At 49.9% G+C, this 22,095-nt stretch overlaps 1 protein-coding gene across 1 annotated transcript; it reads left to right on the top strand.

Annotated features, from left to right (window-relative positions):
- Positions 1 to 14,280: 14,280 nt before the first annotated feature.
- PtA15_14A347 (uncharacterized protein) lies at positions 14,281 to 20,913 on the top strand (the record flags this gene model as incomplete). Its single annotated transcript, XM_053163053.1, has 7 exons — positions 14,281 to 14,686; positions 14,760 to 16,222; positions 16,295 to 17,305; positions 17,371 to 18,135; positions 18,208 to 20,340; positions 20,405 to 20,763; positions 20,841 to 20,913. The coding sequence occupies 7 exons, from the start codon at positions 14,281 to 14,283 to the stop codon at positions 20,911 to 20,913; spliced, it is 6,210 nt and encodes a 2,069-aa protein (XP_053027018.1).
- Positions 20,914 to 22,095: the final 1,182 nt, after the last annotated feature.

Genomic DNA, 22,095 nt, shown 5'->3' with positions numbered 1-22,095 from the left:
CTTTCTGTGGGTTTATTCCTAGTTGTTGTTTCTTTCTGATTTTTGTTTCTTCCTTGTCTTTCTCAGTCAATTTTATTCCCATACTTCCTGGTTCCCTTCTCATCTTCTCAAGTTGTGGTCCTCTTTGGTTTCATGTTTTCAGCTCTTGGTTTTATTTCTCTTCCTTTTTCTCCTTTGTGTTGTCTTTTTCTTTTCTTTCTCTCTGGTGTCTGTGGTGTGTGCGCGCGCATGGCGCGCAAGGAGATGATGACATGTTTGTGACAGGCGAGTCCCAGGAGTCCCCTTCCCAGAATCCATTCACCCTTCAAGAATCTTATCAACAAACCCAACCGCCGCCGAGGATCCAAACCCCGGCGAAACAATTCTCAAAGCCACTTCCCCAAACGCTATCAACTCGAATCCCTACGGCTCCTTTCCGGACCATCCAAGAGGGAAGCCAACAGGCACTTTTTTTCCCCTCCCAGCGCTGCCGCCGGCCTAGCACCAAGCGGAGCTCCATACCAGGTCTGTCAGGATTTGTCAGTAAGCCTTTTCCCAGTCAAAGATGGCTAGGTAGAAAGGGCCTTTGTGCGTCCTGAAGAAGCTTGCAGCTACCTTTAATTCATCCCAGGTTGTCTTGAACATTTCCTTGTTGACAAAGGAGTTAACGGACAGAGTTTCTGTGTCGTTTTGCGGGAAGGATAAATCATTTATTGGTCTCATTTTCTGGTCCTCGTTGATCACCAATCCCAGAGGGCTTGTCCTGAAGAAGGGAAATATAATTGATACCTCTTCGTGAGAGAAAGGACCAAACATTTGACTTGCTGCCACTTCTTTGGCAATTGATTTTTGAATCTTATCTTCCGCTTCCTTAGCGGAACTATGTTTGTTGGGGGTGAACCAATGCAAGTTGCCAATTTTGTGAGATGGTATGCCTTGGTCAAAATCTGATTTGAAACTATTTATCATGACTTCCAACTCTTGAAACAGTCCCGCATTATCTAAAGCAGCTTTCCACTCAGGTACATTCATTTTGCAAGAAACTGTTAATGGCCAGTGTATGCTTGTCAGCTGGCTACTATGTCAGAGCCACCATGACATAATATCAAAAGCAAACATAAAATATCATTACATAAGAAAGAGGCATTATTACTGCCATTAGTTATAATTACACATATAAAACCTGGAATATTATTCCATATCCTGAATCTAAGCCTAATTTAACCTAGGGTACCTCACTTCAAGGTACCCTTAATTTTTATTCCTTCCTTGTGTAAATTGACTTCAAAGTTTAACAGGTGCACCACGTCCCATGTGAATGCACCTGTATGCTTATATACATATGTGCATATGCTTATAACACTTCAATAACCATGAAACTGAAGTATTATGTTTAGTTTAGAAGATAGCCCAACTTAGGTTGAGTTAAATCTAAACCCACTTGCTGCGCACTACACCAAAAGACAGTACAGAGCTCTAAACATGAATGAAACCCCAAAAGGGCTACCTGTACATTACAGCAAGCCCACCAGGGAAGTAATGACATCAAGTCTACCCCTCCACGTGAAACACTACACACATTGCATAAGCTGTACATATGTAATGATGTCACAGGGATGTAAACAGAATATTCCTGACACATTAAAACAATTCAATACATAATGCATACACAGTACAGACCAATTGGGAAGCACTGTGGCCCATTTGAATAAATGTGAGACACGTAACAGCTCATCTGCCTGGATGATGCAATCCTAGCTATTATGGCACCATCAGCTCCGCCAGAATCCTGAATTGTAGGCGCCCACAAATGGCTAGTACATATTCCCAAAGAAGACTAGTTTCTATGGCGCCATCTTCCAGGCTGGAAATCCGCCTGAAGGCGCCCCAATTAGGCTAGTACATCTTCCCAAAGAAGAATTAGCCCTTGTAGTGTTCACAGCATGGCCCAAAAGCGCCCACAAGTTGACCAGTGGCTCTGTAGCTCCCCCAGGCGCCACATAGAGCTGCCACGGGTATTTAAAGGGCCCTCTGGCCGCCCCAAAAGTCTTTTCCTCACGATTTTACACACGTACTATAATTTACCCACCTTCAAAATGTGCTCAATAGCCTTTTTCTAGTCTTCTAAGTCCCTTAGTAGTTGTTCTTAGCCCTATTTTATCCGCCAGAAACTGCCCAGTGTCCACCCAGCATTCAGAATCAACCTCTTCAAGCGCTTCCAACTGCCCAGTTTCTACCCTGAAGAGCCTCAAGACTTAGGGATTTTTACTAGTAAGTTCAAACCCCTTTTCTTGGGATTCTCCGCCATTCCTTGCTTGGATTTAAACCACCCCTTTTTACAGGCCCCAGTGTGTACTTTTGAGGGATCAAACAACCCTGATTTTACCAGGCCCCTCTTTATTTAATTATATTAATTTTATTAACATATTTACACCATTTTCTCATATTTTTTACGCCATAATACCCAATATATCCATTGGTATTATCCCTTATACTTTTGTCTTAAAGTTTTATACTCTTTCATCTTATCTTGCACCATGTGTAGCTAGAAGGATTTGTCCTTGGCATCACGTAGGCTGACAACGCTTTACATTGGCAGTGCAAGTGGAAACAAAAAACAAAAACAAAGAATGAAAACAACACACGTAAGCACCAGACACCAAATAATATTTGAGTTACAACTGGGAGAACAGAGCAGTGAAAAATGGAACCCTGCAAAGGGATACAAAGCTTTAGCTTTCATGTTAAGATCTAAGTGGTGTTTGTATGGATACAAGATCACACATGATCCACCAAAAAACTGAAGGACAACCTACTTCTTCAAACCTCCAACCTAGCTGCTAAGAACCCCATACCGTATATGTCTTGTAAATTTAAATAGAAATTCTGATGATTGTTGGTCCAATCACAGTGCGTTTGTGTCCACTCGGATGGGTGAACCAAGCCCTTGTAAGCTTTTTCTGATTCAGCAGACCTGGAAGATTTCATATTTATGTGCGCATAAATTGCTCTCTTCTTCCACTCATTGTTGAATATAGTAAAGGGAAAAGGAGCCCTTAAAGCTTTAATGTTTTTGTCAAAAAAACGGCGTGAAGCCCACCTTGTGATCACTAGATACCGCCCCAATTGCGTGAACTAGCACCATGGGAGTTCGCTTGGCACTTGTGTGCAAGTGCCATCACACAATATTGTTTAAGAACCCTGTTAGATATATCCTGGAACTTGAGCCTCAATGTATGCTGAATTCATGATGAATTTATGTTTAACTTATGCTCAATTGAGCTGAAGAGACTTTGGAAATGACTTGAATTCAATTGAAAACCAGCTCCAACTTGACTCTAGTTATTACTGGAACTATTTTAGAACACATTTTCAACTACCTTACAAAGCAATATCAAATACTTGGCAGAAGCAAGGTATTTACCACGGGAATCATATATTTCTAGAGATGGCCCCTATCATCTGTTGGCGGGTACTTGGCACCCGCGGATGGGTACCTGTGGAAGTGCACAGGTATACACCGGGTGCGGGTGCAGGTGTCTAGTCTGGTTCCAAATTCAGGCAGGTACCTGCGCACAAATTGCCATTCTGCACAGCTCTGCTTGCCCCTAGTGCCCATTGGCGGGTACTAGGTACCCATGGAAGTATGCAGGTAACAGCCAGCAGGTGCGGGTGTCCATTCTGGGTCAAAATTCAGGAAGGTCACTGCACATGCTGTGTGTACCTGGGTACAAAGTGCCAGCTCTATATATTTTATTCTATCATGTGTTTATCATAAATCCCAAAAAGCTCACAATATATTAGTGGTACATAAAAAGTACATGTGTAAGTTTGTGTGACACATTCTTTAGTTGCTGAATTTTTTTCACAAAATGTCTGAAGTTCTGGGAAAATTTCAGTGGAAAAAACCTAATATTAATCAGGAGTTGTGTATGACTTCATAAAATATCCCCAAAATCATTTGTGTACATATGGCTGAATGTTATAAACAATTTTTGAAGGGTCCACCCAAGCTGCTGGTTCTGCATGAGCACTCAGGTTGGCATCACTTGGCTCAGTGATGAAAAATGTGACACACCAGCACACATGTGTAAATGAGAGATGGCCCTGACAAACCCGTTGCGGGTACCTGCTATCCGCTGGCGGGTACCCGCCAGCGTGTGCGTGTTTGGGTGTGGATTCTGGATTTCTGGTAGAAATTGAGCGGGTAACCGGGTATTCTAGCAGGTACCCACTCTTTTTTGGGCAGGTGGTGGCTACCACAACAACCGGAAGGACTGGGAAGGCCTTCCTTCCGGTTGAAGAGGTTCTGTAACCCCTTCAACCAGAAGGCCTTCCAGTTAAAGAGGTTACAAAACCTCTTTGACCGGAGGGATTCCTTCCAGTTGAAGAGGTTACAAAACCTCTTTGACCGGAAGGAAGGCCTTCCGGTTGAAGAGGTTACAACCTCTTCGACCGGAAGGATTCCTGAGTGCGAATTTGGGGCGCCAGAGGTCGTTTTTGGCCTCCAGCGGGGCTGCTGAGAGAGCTGCCAAAATGAGCGGCTGTTGATCAAAGCCACCCTTGGCTGATTTCTTTGGCAGCTTGGGCCTGCATTGGCAGCATGGCACCCCCGCCCGAATTGACAGTCCGTAATACAAATTGCTGTGACACATTAGTGACAGCTTGGGACATTTGCTTGCAGGATGCTAAAGGCAAAACAATCCACCCCTGGACCGTTGGAGATGCTCTTAGAGAATTTCCAACGGTGTGGTGGTCCCACCGGTACAGGCGGCGGAGTTCAGTAATCATAAGCAGAGCTAGTGGAGTCAGTGGAAGATGTTTCAGGATCAAGATTTGCCATGGCGGAGTAGGATATTCATGGTTCAGCTTTCCCTTCCGCTTTCCCTCCACCTCCACTTCCGACAAAGGTCTCTCAAGCAGCTGTTGGATTTTGGAGCTATGGCATACATTCTTTTTTTCTCTCTTTCCTTCTTGTTTCTCTTACTCTCATTGTTGATTGTACTGCAGCTTTCTTTTCTCTACTATCATTTCCCACCATTTTGTTCTTTTTTGTGTTGTTGATCTCTTTAGTTGTTGTTGTGGATTGTCTAGCATGTTGTTGTTGTTGTGCGGTTGTGGACGTGTATTGGACACAAGGGTTTGGCGCATAGCAAGCTCTGCTGGAGTCAAAGTCAGGTTTGTTCCCCATGGAATTCCATCCTGATCCAAGGGGAAGACCATCACTTTCTGAGCATTCTTGATCCCTCTCCAGAGTTTTTCCAAGAATTCTTCCCCAATCCTGATCCCATCTCTGCACTGATTTTCCTTTACTCCGCGCACATTCTCTGATCCTCAAAAAATTGTTTATCCCGCTCCGCTCTTTGTTGCGGACTCTACTCCGCATTTCTGATTCTTCCTCTCTCTCAAAACAAACACCAAGGGTATCCATCCCCCTTGCTTTTCTCACAAAAATCCCCCCCCAACTCCGCTATCATCTTTTGATCCCTTATTTCCGCTTGATTCAACGGACCGCCACAAGTGCAGCTACACAGCGCTTTCCTCTCACAGTGCTGCCTATGGTCTGACACCGTAGGGGCTCCATAACGGAGCCGCTGTTGCACAACCTGCCAACTTTGGCAGCCCAGAAGGGATTTTTGGCCTCCAGCAGAGCCACCAAAAGGGCTTCCCAAGATCGCAGGGTTTGGCACAAACTTAACCAAGTCCCTCAAGACTTTGGGCCCCCAGGGGGTATGCTGAACTCGCAAAGAGAGCCTCCGTCAGGAGGGACTTAGAGCATCTCCACCGCGGGCCCTAAGTTGGGGGACTATACCAAATTTAGTCCCCCAAACCCAGTTTAGTCCCTCCACCGGAGGCCCTAAAGGAGGTCCTAAACTAGGAAAAACCCATCCGGGCCCTATACCAGTCCCAGATCTAGGACCGTATAGCTCCCCACATAGTCCCTCTGGCTCAGATATCACACAGCCATAGGCTTGTGATACTCCGCTCATCACCGCACACAACCCCTGAACCCAACTCCATGAATCGGCGAACTCATCTGATACAACCCTACATAATCCTGATTGCCAGTAGTCCCGGCCATCGGGAGCACTACATATCTATGACAATTGATACACCTCGCTACCTTGATGGCTCATACATACCAGCCATCAAAATGGATATATGTCAATGGCCGGTCAGAGTTGGCCATCAAGAGGACAACATATCAATGGCCAGTCAGTGCCGGCCTTCAAGAGGAAAACATTTCAATGGCTGGTCAATGTCGGCCATCCAGACAACAGCATATCAATGGCCAATCAGTGTTGGCCATTGAGAGGACTATGTATCAACACATCCCGATGACCAATCAGTAACGGCCATTGAGAGGAGTGTGTATGAATGTCTGGGGTGCATGTCCTCCCCTCAATAACCACATGGAGAGGACTACACATTGATGGCCAGTCATACCGGCCATCAAAAGTACAATACATTGAATCAATGGCCAGACAGTACCACGCACTGAGAGAACTGCAAATCAATGGTTGGTTGGTACCAGCCATTGAGAGGACAACGTATTGATGGCCGGACAGTACCGGCCATTGAGAGGAGTGCATACCAATATGTATTGGTTCAGTATTGGTCATCAAGATCAAGGGGTGTCCGCCTCTTTGACTTGATGGGGCAGGGTAATTGGGGGGCATTCCCTTTCACAACCTGGAGGTCCTATCTTAGGGAATCTGTGGTGTGAAAAAGTCTTTGGGCAGGGGACTAAAGCTGTGCCGCAGTTGCGAGAGCTGGGGATTTAGTCCCTCAGATAGTCCCGCGTGGTGGGGATGCTCTTACACCGTACCTCCCCAAATTGGCACAGCAAGAATGCCACGTTGATTCCAGTTATGTTCACAGCTGGTGAAAAATTGTGGTCTTGTAGGGCTGATAGCATCCTCTGAGAGAAAGCTACAAAAAAAAAAAACCCATTGTGCACCCAAGCTGCAAGGTGCAGCGGTCAAGTTGCGCACTGCTTGTAATTCCAGCTGTTTGGGGATTTTTGTGGAATTTCTGCGGGTGGCATGATTTCATGTGCCAAGCACCTGAAATCATGTAGGTTGGATACAAAAATTCAGGCCTACAACCTAAGCTATTTTATTCCAAAAAAATTTCAAGGGGGAAAGGAATTATAAAGCTTCAAAAATTCCACCCAGCCAAACTCATATTCTTGGCACGCCAAGAAGGAGCAATAGCACACAAGTCCCTCCTGCCAAGGGCTGTCGGAGGCTTGCTTTGCAAGACACACGCCTACAGCAGAGGGACTTTGTTTGTGAGCCTGAGTCTCTATAGTGACAGCAGGACACAAGAAAATGGGGGGCAATATTTGGATTTCTTTGGATAAAGAAAATACAAATATAAGAGAGAGAGAAATAGAGAGAGAAACTGAGCAGATTCAAGATAAGCAGATATTCAAGGTTATTCTGGTGGGAATGCACATCCACTGGCAATTCTATCTCTTCAGAAGAGTGCTGCCAAGCTGTGCTAGAGAGTGCTACAGCCTCCTCTCACCAACAAAACGTGGAGGGATCCTGGATTAGATAAGTTTAATCCAGCCTCAATTTTTTAGCTTCCTTCTGGATAGTCAAGGTTCTTTAAAGGGAAACCTATGTGGTTTGTTTCTTGGAAAAACCCCAGAAAAAGAATGCAGATATGAAGGGACAGCCCTGTGATCAAGTAGAGGCAAAGGCCAGCAGATATGGAGGGACGGCCCTGTGATCAAGAATAGGCAAAGGCCAGCAGAAAAGAACAGATCAAGCAAGACACAGAGTTGTACCTCTGAGATAAACAAGGTTCAGTGAAAGAGGTTACTTACTGTCAATATCTTAGGCGCCTGTGACGGTAGGTATACTGGGAGTGTTGTAAACTCTTTGGTGGTGATCCTGGGGTTATCTGGGGTGTGGTTCTGGTGTGCTGAAGTCTGTGTATCCGCCTCAGGCAAGGGGGATCCAGACTACAAAAATTTTCACAGTTTGCTTATGTAATTTACATATGTACATGTGGTTTGGCGCACCTGGTAGCGCTGACACGTCACAACTGCGCATGCGCGCCACAACTCAATAACTCAGGGAAGGAGTGTAGTTACAAAGAATTGGTAAGTTGCAACTAGGGTTAAAATTGCATGAGGAAACAGAATATGAAGTCAAAACAAGGCTATCTCATAAGATGAAAAAGATATGAAGTAATTCATATGTAAAAAGTATAAAAAGGCAGACTTTAGGTCAGCTGAGTTGACTCTAAGGCTGACATTGTTAAGTTCGGGTTTGGCAGCTCTGGCCTGGGCAAGCCGCAATTGAATCATCTTTGCCTATCTCAAAATCCTGCTCTTCATTTTGCTTCACATCAACTCCACAAATCACAACACGGTCGACACCACCAATGACTCAACTTTTCAAACTACTCAACTTGCAAGTCTCAATCATCAAAGAAAATCCAACAACTGAGGGTACCCAAACCAGGAATCCTTGCTGGACCATCAAATAATGTCCATTGGGCTGCATGTATCAATGTCACCCGGGATGCTATGGTGCGCAACAAGAATACAACTCAACACTGAAAAAAAACAAGGTGCCAAAGGAATCTAACTCAAGACCAGCTAGATGCAAGCTTGGTCTTGGCTGCTGACAAAACCAATGCAACTCCTTCTGCTTCTGCTCCGGATGACCTTGCCAAAGAAGATAAAGAACTTGGTGATTGATGTGTTTTTGGAGATGTGGATCCCTTGGAAAAACAGATGAAGTTTGTTCCGTTCCAACTCCCCTTTAAAGAAAAAGAAATGATCCTTGTGTGATTTTCCTCAAACAAGAAATGAATAAAACACTTGTCTTTGTTTCCTCAAACAATAAATGAGAAAAGAAACTTGTTTTTGTTTCCTCAAACAAGAAATGAGCAAACAAAAAAATCAATGTTCAGAAACAATTTGTAGCTAGCTGAGAGAGAAATAAAAGTAAAAAACAAAAAAAGAAGACAACTATATTGAGCTTTAGATCCCTTTTTCTTTCAGAGGTTCTCAATCAAATTGTTCATGAGGTGGTCAATGAGTGTTTGTTGCTGGTTTCACTAATTGGTATGCCAACTCACCCCGGCTTGGTTTGGACAGTCCATTTGCCAGCATAATTGGCTGGGTTGAGGTTATCCCAGTTAAACTGGGATGAACTCAAACAATTGAAACTTGGTTGATCTCAACTGATGAAATATAAATGCAAGGTACCCCCTTGGGTTTATATTTCATTGGATGATATCAACCTATTTTAAATTGTTTGAGTGCATCCCAGTTAAACTGAGATGACTTCATCCCAGCCAAATATGCTGGCAGTGTTTGACTGTTGTGATAGATGTGTGAAAGTCCGGGACATCTGGTTGCAGGCTGCTAAAGGCAACCCAATCCACCCCCAGATTGTTGGAGATGCTCTTAGGAGGAAAAAAGGTGTAGGAGGTAGGCATGGCTATCAGGCGGGCCCGGGCCAACCGCGGGCCAGCCCAAGTTGGGCCAGTTGGGCCGGGCAAATTTTCCTCACATAGTCGCCCGGCCCAAACCCATTTAGCTTCTGGGCTTCCCGCAGGCCGCCCACGGGCTCCAGCAAAAAAATTGAAACAATAGTTTTTTGGATAATTAAGCATGTCATGTAGTTTTTTGAGCCTATCAAATACTCCTTCCACTATTATGGAGGGAGTGGCCAAGTCCGAACCCCTGTATTATTGGTGACAGACCTGGTTGTAGTATCTTGCAAATCATGGTGATATCATTTTGCTTGGCATCAGAGGCTGCCATGTTGACCAAAGGGTGGCCGGCCACCAAACAATGTTTGTGAATCGGGAATCCAGGATTGTTGACTTTTGCGGTGACCAGTTCTGCCCAGCTGGTTGGTAGTTACTAACTACGTATGGGCACTGCCACGGCACTGGTCACCAGCGGGGGGCCTCCCGGGGGAGACCGGGGAAGCCCACCGAGCGCCCATCAGGCAGCCTGCGCCTGCCCAACTTATGCTGCGAGTCTGACGGGCCAATTTCCCCAAAAAGGTGGCCCGGTGTGGTGCTCCATTCCAAACAATAAGTAGTATTTTATTATCTTCTTTTACATATATTCATCATTACACTGCCCATTACCCCATAAACCTTCAAAAATACCTCATTATTATTGCATATTCAGATTCTACGCCTCATTTCACCTATAGTCACTCATAAATAGTACCCCTTTATCTTCAATGGTTCAATAGTTATAGAGGATATAAGACTTACAGAAAACCTACAGTCTTCATTAGTTACAGTACTCATTACATTAGTAACTTAATTGAATCATTACATCACATTCTTTTCACAGATATTCTCTCACATACTAAACCCTTTACATACATTACTCATTATGTACTATGCCTATTGTACACATTACATCATTGGATCTGTGCTTGCCTCTTTCAGTAGTGCTCATCATTACAAGTTTTTACTATGTTCACGTCATCTTCCCCATTTGTACAACCTTCATTCCCATAGCCAGAACTCCATATTTTCTGTGCTCATCCTTCCATCATATAAGAACTGTCCTTCCCCCCTCATTTGTACCTCATGCAGAATTCTAGATACAGAAATTATAGTAGAAATTACTCATCACCCATTACTCATTGATATCAGTGATGTTGCTCCTGAACCCATTGCTATTGAACCTTTGCCATTGCATTTCCCTCTCTCATCACTGCTCCAACCCTCTCACCCTCAGTAGTCAGTAGTCAGCTCATAGTACTAGCTCCTAAGATCAAGTAGAAATCAGCCACACATTTTCTTCTTTTTCTTAGTGTTACTCTCATCCCCTCAGCATTAGTCAGGAAGGCAGCCTCATCAGCACCCTTGCATAGCTTACATTAGTACTAGTGTTGCTATCCATTTCCCTTCCAAGCTCTATTCTCCCCTTTGAGTAGTTCCACACCGGGCGGGCTAGGGTTTCCTGTTGGCAAGCCTTCCTGATAGCCATGCCTAGTAGGAGGGTTGAGAAGGGGTTTTAATTAATTGGAGGAGCCAATGCCTAGATGGCTTGATTTATGGGGGTCTGCTAAACCTTGTTTGTGGTAAAAACTGCACTAGCCAGTAAATTTTAGCCTGTCCCTCTAGATTAAGGCCCCGTTTGGAGCCGATATAATTGTGCAATATAGTCTGGAATTTTGTGACATCTGATCAAGTTTTGGCGGACTTGATCAGATGTCACATAGGATGTCACGCAAAAAAACTCATATATTGCCCAGATTATATCAGCTCCAAACGGGGACTAAGAAATTTAGTCATCAGGAATGTGAGCCGCAGCTCCTGCAAACTCACAGATTGTTTCACCCAGGTGTCAGGGACCGACACCAACCACCTACTTAGTCCCACCGGCCCTGCCCCTCCTAGCTTGGCAGGCAAGTACTGAGACTTCCCCTGAGCTAGGTGAGCAGCCCCCCCTCTTTTCCTTCCTCTCTTGCTCCTCCCTTTCCCTTTCTCCGGCCCCTCTTCTAAGTTGTATATAGGAGGGAAGTACTGAGACTTCCCCCAAGCTAGCCCCCCTTCTGAAATAATAGACTGAGGTTCTAGAAACTGCCCTTGCCCTTGCTCCTTGTCCTTGTCTTGCAAAGTGAAGCTCTGCTTATCAAGAGCTTACAAGGAAGTCCTCTTCATCCATTGCTTAATTGAGTTTCTAACTAAGCTAAGTCCCTCCTTTTTGAGGGTGTCCCCCCTCCAGTTTCCCTGCAAACAATACCAGTCATCACCTGGAATAAATGCCTCCATCAGACGGGTCATTGGTTTGAGTAAAAACTGAACTCAATGACCTGGTCATTGGTTGGAGTACACACTCCACTTGATGACCCCACCTGTTCATCAATTTGTTACCCTCCATTCCATGACCAGTCAACACTGGCCATCAATTGGACATACTCTACATACACCCCACTCAATGATCAACCCAGTCATTGAATGGATACACACTCCACTGAGCACTCACTCAATTACCCAACTGGTCATTGAGTGGACAACCAACACCCCACCACTCAATGACCAACACTGTCATTGAGAGGATACCCACTCCACTCAATGGTCCGGTTATTTGGTCATCAAGTGGATACACACTCCACTTGATGGCCGGACCCGGTCATAGAGTGAATACACTCTCCAATAGGCTTGGCCATCAAGTGAAGTGTGTATCCACTTGATGACCAAACCCGGGGGACATCAAGTGAAGTGTGTACCCATTTGATGACCAAACCCGGGGGACATCAAGTGAATTGAATATTCTCTTGATTACCCAACCAGGACATTAAGTGGTGTGTTTATCTCCACTCAATGACTGAGTGACTGGACCATCAAGTGCACTCAATGACTGGGTGACCCAACCATCAAGTGGAGTGTGTATCCTCTTGATGACTGGGTTGGTCATTGAGTGGTGGGGTGTTGGTTATCCACTGGATGACCGGTTGGGTCATCAAGTGAATGGAGTGTGTATCCACTTGATGACCGGGTTGGTCATTGAGTGGGGTGTATATATGTAGAGTGTGTCAAATTAATGGCCAGTGTTGACTGTCCATGGAATGGAATTGATCAACTCTATGAGGGGGGGGGGGGTACAATAAAAAAATTCTGGGGTTCACGATTGAATTTTACTAAACTTTGGAGCTAAATTTAAGACCTTTATGAACAAAATTTCAAAATTTTGGTAATTAATTCCACAGACACAGCAAGCCATGTTGATCAACTTGTCCAATTCATCAATTATTTCTAAGAAATGTTCATACACACCTTAAAATGTGTCCTAAGGTCTTGTAAATCTCAATGAACCCCCCAACAGCACATCTTGATAGGCTGGCAGTGTCTGATGGCTGTTTAATGTTCTCATCAAATAACTGTTTTGATGTTTCATAATAAACTCAGATCTTCCATCTTGTCTCTAGACTTAGTTCTGCGCCCTGCCCTTTCCTCCTCATCTTGTTTCTCTCTCTGTGACAAATTTGCTAATGAACTAAGGCCCCGTTTGGCAGCAATCATGTTATGTGATATTGCACACTTACCTAATGTGATGCACATCACTCTTGAATTTCATATATTTCAATATAACACGAGTGTTTGGCTGCCACTCGTGTCATACAGTTTGCCTACATAACAAGCTCCATGGCCGGTAAATACCGGCCATCGAGCGTACATACCAGCAAGGCTAATCAAGTGTTTAACTCCTCTCGACGATGGCCGGTACATGGTCATCAAAGGGAACACAGAGTCCCTTTTGGGGAACACATAGTCCCATCGATGACCATCGGTCATCGAAGGGAATACATGGTCCCTTGGATGACCAATGGTCATCGGTCACCGAGCGGAGTACACACTCCAATTGATGGGCCAACACAACCGGTCATCAAGATTGATGACCGATCCAACACAATTGGCCATCAATGACCAATGGTCATCAAAGGAACATTCCCCTCAATGACCATTGGTCATTGAAGGGCCCATGTATCCCCCCGATGACCATTGGTCATCAAGCATTGGTCATCGAGGAGAATATGTACACAGTCCCTTTGATGACCAATGGTCATTGAGGAGAATACATAGTCCCTTCAATGACCGATGGTCATCGGGGAGATTCCCCTTGATGGCCGATGGTCATTGAAGGGACTGTGTACATATTCTCCTTGATGACCAATGCTCGATGACCAATGGTCATCGGGGGGATACATGGGCCCTTCAATGACCAATGGTCATTGAGGGGAATGTTCCTTTGATGACCATTGGTCATTGATGGCCAATTGTGTTGGATCGGTCATCAATCTTGATGACCGGTTGTGTTGGCCCATTGATTGGAGTGTGTACTCCGCTCGGTGACCGGTACAAAGTCTGGACCGGCCCTTGAGGTGAGTAACAGAGGTAGAGTTGGGGGTGTGTCGTGTAAGGGTGCCGATATCACCCCAAATACACCCCCAGGGGTACTATATTGGAAATGGCGGGGATGATGCGGAGTGATGAGGAAACTGGTGATGACCCTCATAACTTCTCAAATCTGCCAAACATGCGAGTGATACGATATGGGCCTCGGTGAGGCCCGGTTATAGAAAAGCAGTGGTTATTACATAACATCACTGCTGCCAAACGGGGCCTAATTAAATACATAATTACATGTCCGCTCAGGTAAGGAAGTTGAATGTGTCCGGTGTGTGTAAGTCGCCGCTCCCCGGGGGAGGCCGGGGAGTGCTTGACGTCATCCTGTTGACCGGTGTTCCTGTTGACCATCTCTCCCTCTTTCCAACTCCAACCACTCCAGCAACACCCATGGACCTCGACGGCGCCCCACTCTGCAGGGTCTGCCGCTCCGACGACCCCGCCCTCGGCCCGCTCTTCCATCCCTGCCGATGCACGGGCTCGATCGCCCATGTCCACCAGGACTGCCTCTCCACCTGGCTGAGCCACTCCAAGAAGTCCTCCTGCGAGCTGTGCGGCCACCTCTTCAGCTTCGAGAAGGTCTACAAGCCCGGCTCGCCTGCCCGGCCCCCGCTCACCACCATCACCATCCAGGCCCTCATGGAAATCACACGCTTCGTACTCCTCCTCGCCCGCGCTCTCCTCGTCGGCCTCTGCTGGCTCGCCGTCGTTCCCTGGACCGTCGTCTGGGTCTCATCCGCTTACTGGAAGGCCGCCGATTGGTTTGCGTTCGGCCTAACATCTAACATCGATCAATGTGTGTATGTTTTTTTTTTTTTTTTTTTTAAAAATATATAAATTAAGCCACACTTTGCTGATATCTACCACAGTATCCAGCTCCTCCAACAGCTCGTCCAAACCCTCATCATCCATCAACAACTCATCTTCCTCACCAACTACCCCCCATCTCAAGCCATCAAGCCCTAATTCCACCTGGATAACCCACCTCGTCCCGTCGCTAGAGCTAGACCCGAACTCGATCGCCCTGGACATCTTCCAAGGCCAACTGATCACCTGCGCGATCATCCTCAGCTTTGTCGTCATCTTCCTCCTCCGAGAATGGATCCTCCAAAACACCCCTCCGCCCGACCTGGTCCGACTCGCTGAAGACGAAGAACTCATCCACCACGGCCAACCGCTACTCGATCCGCCTGCTGCTGCACCTGCGCCCGCGGAACCACCAGTCGAGCAGCCCGGAGAGACCGCTGATCAGCAGCTTCCTCTAGACGAAAGCCTCGACCAGCCCACTAGCACTGATCATCTTCCTCCAGACGAAAGCCCCGAGCCGAGCAAAACGCCCGACTTAGACCAGTCCGTCAACCTGACTCCCCTACCTCCGCCCAGTCAGGCCGCGTATCCGGCCAGCAAACCTCTCGCTCCGGAACACTTTTGGGGCCAAGCCGATCAGAAGACCGCTTTCCACGAAGAGCAGCAGCTGGCGGCCACCCCAGGGCTGCTCGAGCTAGCCGACCCGGGGCTAGGCATGCCCTTCTACAAGCCGCACGACCCGATCGACTCGGACATCTTCTGCCACCGCATCCTCGTTACCTCTGCCTACCTGCTCCTGCTCGCCGATCCCGATGACGCTCCTTCCCTGGCCACGCCCTCCACGTCTTCGCCCCCCTTCGGCGCCCCTGATCCTAGCCAAAAGCGGCTCATAAACGCCTGGACCAGACTTGCCGCGGCCACCATCCTGCATCCCTCGACCCACATCCCCGAGCCGATTCTGCAGCTCCGAGCGCACCTCTCATGCGACGACCATCCCGAGCCCGCGCCCACCCACCTCCAAGAGATCGAATTCAACTGGACCCGCGCTCTGCTCAACGACCCCAAGATCTGCAGACACATCCAGCACCTCTTCAACCCCCGCTGCACCCCCAACACCCGGCCCGAGCGCTCGCAGGACGAAGTCCGGACCGCCGGGCTGGTCTACAGCCTGCTCTCGATCTACTCCGCCATCGACAGTCTCAGCATGATCCACGAGAGCACAGACGAGGAGGAAGAAGAGGAAGAGGACGAGGGGTCAGAGACCGGATACCGACGTATCGCCGACCTCATCCGCCTCTTCGTCCTCCCCTTACTAGACGTCCCTCATCCCGAACGACAAAGTGTCCGACTGGGCCGTCTCGAGGCTCACATCCACCGTCTCATCCGCTCCCACGACCCCAGTGACCCTGCGGGACATCCTTCCATCGCCGAGCTCAAACACGATGTCCTTGAGGTCCTCGTCGACCAGCACGTGCTTGCTGCGCTATGTAATAGTGCTACGTTTCGTAGATATAGTCGCGGAATGGTCAGTACAGTTTTCCAACTCTTCCCACGGAAGAGTAACGAGTTGATTTGTGTGTTGGATGGTTGGGAGCAGGCGGCGGACGACAACCTGTTCACAAACTGGCGACTGAAATCCACCCGCCCGTTTTCGCAGCGGGTTCTGGACTCACAGCGGGTGCTGAATCCGGAGAACGACCTGAGCGCAATCACGCTCCAACTGATCAATTGCAAAGCGCCCATCATGCCCCGGTTGGAGTCCAGCACGCCGGATGAAGGTGTGGCGTGGATCGACCGGGCGACGCTCGATCACAAGATGTTGGTCACCTCTGCGTACTTGCTCCTGTCTGCCAACGTCGCCGCCGATACGGCTTACCCGGCCCTGCAAAGCCCGGCGCTGCTCGATGCACTGGCATCTCCAAGCGTGAACCCGCCTGGGGAGATCGCCCTCTTACAGGCCTGGCTCAAGCTGGCCAAAAGCTGCACCACAGCGCCCCCGGAAGACCTGCTCCAGCGGTTCAAGACTTTCACGCTGCGGTCCGCGCCAGCAGCGGGCGACGACCGGGTGCACAGCTTCCAACGGTTGGAGACGGAGTGGCTGGCACGGCTGCTCATCGACCCCACGCTTGCCCGGTTCGTCGTCCTGGTCCTCGCCCAGCCCACCATCGAGGACGAACGGGAGACGGGCCGACAGGACTTCCATACGGCCCGCTTCTTCCTCCTCAAACTGCTCTACGTCCACACCGCTCTCGACACCCTGGTCCCCCGCGCCGAGAGCACACAGGCAGGCACGATATACAAACTTGCGTCCGACGTCCTGGCCCAGCATCTCGACCGTTTAAATAGCGAGCCGCCAGAAACAGTGATGCCGGTCCAAGAGATCGTCCGCCAGACCCGCTTCCTCTTGGACGCCTGTCCCCCCGCTCTGCCCACCCCCTCCTCCTCCGACGCTGGCTCCGGCAGCGGCGACAAAACAGACCACAACACGGTCTGGGCCGAGATCCTGGTTGCGCGGATGAAGCGAGGCATTGTTGCCATCCTTGCGCGCCAGAACGTTTTGGGCATGGTCGTCACCGACCGCCGGTTTGGGACGTATGCCCGTGCCATGGTCTGTCCCATGCTTCCCTATTTGTTTTTTTCGCCGTTCGCTGATGAGACATGGGGTTTGTGCAGCTGTCTGAGCCCGATCTCTTCGCCCGAGTCTCCACGCTTCCGGGTCTTGACCAGCCCGACGACGAGGAGCTGGAGGTGCTCGGCTGCGACCGGGCCGACAAGGGCAAAGAGAAGGCCCCAGACCTGCCCGCTGAACCCGCCCCGGAAGAGTCCCTGGTGAAGTCCGAGCTCTCCTCCCATGTCGATCCCTTCGAGTGGCTCGAAGATAAGCCATTGTCTTCTAGTCGGGCCTCCAGCACTCATCCTGATGGCAACAAAGATCTCGTCGCTGGTGATCCGGAGGACGACGTTGGCCCTTCTTTAACCGCCCACCTCGCCTCGACTCGATCAGTGTCTCCTGTGGAAAACATCGCATTGGCCGGCGACGGGCCATCATCATCGAATCAGGTAAGGATCGGGACTCCGGCTCCTGGAAGGCAGCCGCTCATCGCCCATCCGCCCGCGCCCGTGGGGGAAGAAAATGGCGAGATGGACCGGGGGCGACTACAAGTAGCAGAACGTGCCGTTGCGGGTCGGTTGCCAGGGCTTGGACCGGGCCCCGGGCTGGCGGACGGGTTTGTGTTCGACGGCGCCGGCGCCGGCGGCGCGAACGCTGCCGACGACGAGCTCTTGGCCGAAGACATCGACGGCATCCTCGAGCTCATCGGGATGAAAGGCAGTCTCCTCATGCTTGCCCAGAACGTCGGCCTCATGACTATGCTCCTCTCCCTCTCCCTCCTCGCTTTCGTCCATCTCCCACATATGATTGGAAAGATCGCTGTCTTGGTCCGTCCCACTCTTCTATTTCTTGGTCTGCGCGCGTCACTGACCTCGCTATCTCTCCCCTCTTCCACTCAGTCCAAAGCGCATCGGTTGCTGGCTCCGCCCTTCAAAGGATTGTTGATCCTCCAGCGCTATGTCCATCGGTTGTTGGACTATTTGTCGGATTATGTCAAGCTCCACTTGCTCCGAAATTACGAACCCCCTGCACAGCTCCAGCAACTTTGGACCTTCGCCGGCTCGCCAAAAAAGTCGTTTTCAGGGCTCTCCCAATTACTTAATCGATGGCCCTTCACCGAACTCGTCGGGTTAAGCAAGACGTTGGCTGATCAGGCGCGGCCGTTTCTCCCAGATTCCTCCTCGTTGAATGCCGTCTGGCATGTGATTGTCGAGCGGGTTGAGGAGCGACTGAATGGGATCGCGTATGGCTCGAAGCCAGTCGACCGGGCGCTTGCCGTCTTACTTGGCTACTTCGAGCTGGCCTTGATGAGCTTGTTCTACCTCTCCTCCGGCCTCGACCAACAGCGGGCGCGGTTTGTGAGCGAGACGATCGTGAACGGGATGCAGCAACAACTGCTGATTGCCAAAGTGGGCATCTTCATCTTTGTCGAGCTCGTCATCTTCCCCTTCCTCTGCGGCCTCCTCCTCAACTTCACCACCATCCCCATCTTCGCCAATGCCACGCTCACCACCCGGCTCGAGCTCTACAGCTCCTCGCCTTACTCGGCTATCCTCATCACCTGGCTCGTCGGCACTTGCTTCATGTTCAGCTTCGCCATCCTCGTCAGCACCTGTCGCGAATCTCTCCGTGCCGGCGTCTGTTGGTGGATTCGAGACCCGTCGGATGATCGGTTCAATCCGATCAGGGAAATCCTCGAGCGCTCGGCTTGGAGCCAAGTCAAGAAGATCACCGCCTCAGCCATCATGTATGGTGCCGTGGTCGTCTTCGGACTGGGCTCAATCGTCTTCAATCTCGTCTTCTTCACCGGCACCCTTCCCTTGCGCATCCATGCCGATCGACCCATCTCTAGCTCGGCCTTGGATCTCGTGATCTACCAGACTTTTCTGCCCTTCTTCTTGGAATGCTTCCAGCCTCGTACACGGCTGAAGGAGTGTCTGCAAGCCGTCAGTCGCTACATGGCCCGCCAACTCCGGCTGACTTGTTTTCTGTATGGCGAGCGACGGATCGCCGAGGAGACGACGCTCGAGGTGGTTGAGTTTGGCGCCGATGGCCAGATCCGGCCGGTTGAACGGCGGGCGCGATTATCGCGGCTGCTGTTCTTCAAATCGGGCGCCTGCCGCCCATCAGGGAAGAACAACGAATATCGGGGGCAGTCTCGGCGGCTGTCGAAGAGCACCTTGAGTCGCCGACGGAAGTGGGCGGGGGGCTCGTTTGCGCGGGTGCCAGCGTCGGACGCGGTGAAAGTAGTCCCGGGCCGGAAGATGCACATCCCGGTGCATGTGGACGGGACGCCGATCGACCCGGCAGACCAGGCGATCATCGAGCAGCAGCAAGCCGAGGCGCGCGAGGATGGCGGGGTGGCGGGCGGAGAGCAGTACACGATCGTATATCTGCCCCCGCACTTCCAGGCCCGGATGGTCGTGTACGTGGTCTTCATGTGGGCTGCCGCCGTCCATCTGGGCTGGCTCGCCATCGGCCTCCCTCTGCTCTTCGGCCGCCTCCTCCTCGACCGCGTCTTTCTCGCCGACCAGCCGGAGCCGCACGACGTCTACGCCTATGCCCTCGGCGTCCTCTGCTCGGCCCTCGTCCTGCTACTCGGCGCCAAGGGCTGGGCGGCCTATGCGAGTCTCTTCTCGCCGCCTATTGGCGGCGGGGAGTCGGATGAATGGGGCGCGATGAAGCCGGGGGATCTTTCGGACGACGAGGACTCCGAGGATGAGGCGGGCTCTGAGTCCGGGGCCTCGGACACGGGGCCCGCAAGAAGATCGGTGTGGACGCGGCTGGGCCCGCTGCTGGCCACGGCCGGCCACAGCCTGCTGCTGCTCGGGGCCGGCGGGCTCGGGCTGCCGGTGCTGGCCGCCGTGGTGGTCGACCTGTACGTGCTCGGCTCTTTCAAGCGTTTCTCGCCCGGCCTGCCCGTGCTCGTCCTGCTCGAGGCGTGGACGTACGGCTGCATCTACCTGGCCATCGCCGCCCGGCTGCTTCATCTGGTCGCACCCACCCATCCGCTCGCCCTAGCTCTGGACCAGGTATGTCCCTTGCCGCCCCTTCTCCCTACTCTCCCCGCTGATGTGTGTGTGTGTGTGTGTGCAGGTCCTCATTCGGTGGCGCGCCGGCGACCTTGCTCGCACCGTCCGCGAGATCAACACCGGCCTGGTGGTGCCCGTCGGCTGCCGACTCATACTATCGCTCCTGTTGCCCTTCCTTCTAATCCACCCCCTCGTCCACTTCCTCCTGCGCGAAGGAGAGATACTCAGAGCAGTCCAACTAGCCCTCCCTCAACCCGGCCCGGACATCGTCGATCTCTGTGCCCGCTTACATGCACGCATCTATCCCCTCATCCTCTTCGCCGCCTCGCTCTTCTTCCTCGCTAGGGCCACCGGACGGGCGCTGAGGACCTGGATCGAGAAGGTTAGGGACGACAGGTTCCTCGAGAACCGCAGACTCAAAAAGTCCGTCTTCTTTCTCCTCCTTTTTGTCCTTCTCTCTAAGGATCTTGTTGTTGATCGTTCTTGTTCGGTGTGGTTAGTTATGATCCCCCCGATGGTCTTGCCGGACGCGCGGATGCAACGAGCGATGGGGCTGAAGCGCTGGGTAAATAAACTAGGAACCTCGCGTACATACACGAAATTCTTATCTCTCCCTCTCTCCTCATACTTTCTATATGCTTTTCAATTTTTTGAGTATTATATCATCACGACTTTTGATGTACACACATATCAGTCCTTTTTGAACGAAATCTGTGCAATGTGTTTATACGACGGAGCCCCATACACGATCCCCGGCACCTTCTCGATCCCCATCCCCATCCCCATCCCCCTCAGTTTTTGTTGTGCACTTTGCATAGAAGGTTCCCCGCCGGCCTTACATCGGCACGCGTCGGCGCCCGATCGTCGTTTCCCGCTCTCCATCACTTGTTTCTCTCGTTCTCAATGCTTGTAATGTATGGCGTATGTTGTATGCATATAAACCAAATTGGGTTCGGAAGGATGTGGGGTAGAGAGAGAGGGGGATCTAATTGTTGTAACCTGACATGTCAGGTTACAGTCTGTGACACTCGCCAGCCCTCGAAGACCATATTTGAGCCGGGAACAAGCTGAAGAGCTTGTTCCTCATCGAATATATTAGTTTATCCGGGTTCATCCACATCAGGTTATGAGCCTGTAAATCTCGCTCTACCGTTTTTTTTTCTCTCTTCTTCATCAAAAGGTAGTTTTGAATAAAACGTAATCGACCTGAATCATATCTCTTCATCATCCTACATCACTATTGGTATCCCAGCGAAGGGTATAATTGTCCGATACATATATATACTCTTTCTCTTCATCCGTCCTGCTCTGCCGTTTTTGGGTTCCTTGACTTTGTTTGTCTGTTAGTCTGAGTTCATCCATCCAATCCCCATACTTCATCTGATTAGGCTATACAAGCACATAACGATAAAGCTAGCAGCACGCCAAAACTGTGATAGGCTGCCCCCTGGCACGGAGCAGTGGCTTAGACGTTATCTTGTTGATCCGACATCTTCTCATCTTCAAACTTTCCGGAGAACTCAGGCGATCAGATAAGTGATCTCAGGTTACTTGTCTATTTCAGTTCTAGGCTCCGGAATTTTTTTTCTTTTTATAACTTTGCCAGTTTTTTTTCTTTTTCTCTTCTTTACTTGTTTATGTCCGACCCCCGACCTCCTCCTCAACCTTCAGCATCTCAACGACAAACATCTTCTTCATCTGCGTGGTCCGGAAGATCAATCACCAAACTCGAGGGACAAGACCTCATCGACGCGG

The sequence above is a fragment of the Puccinia triticina genome, chromosome 14A, assembly GCF_026914185.1.
Source record: "Puccinia triticina chromosome 14A, complete sequence".
NCBI classification, from domain to species: domain Eukaryota; kingdom Fungi; phylum Basidiomycota; class Pucciniomycetes; order Pucciniales; family Pucciniaceae; genus Puccinia; species Puccinia triticina.
This window is presented reverse-complemented; position numbering and strand designations above follow the sequence as displayed.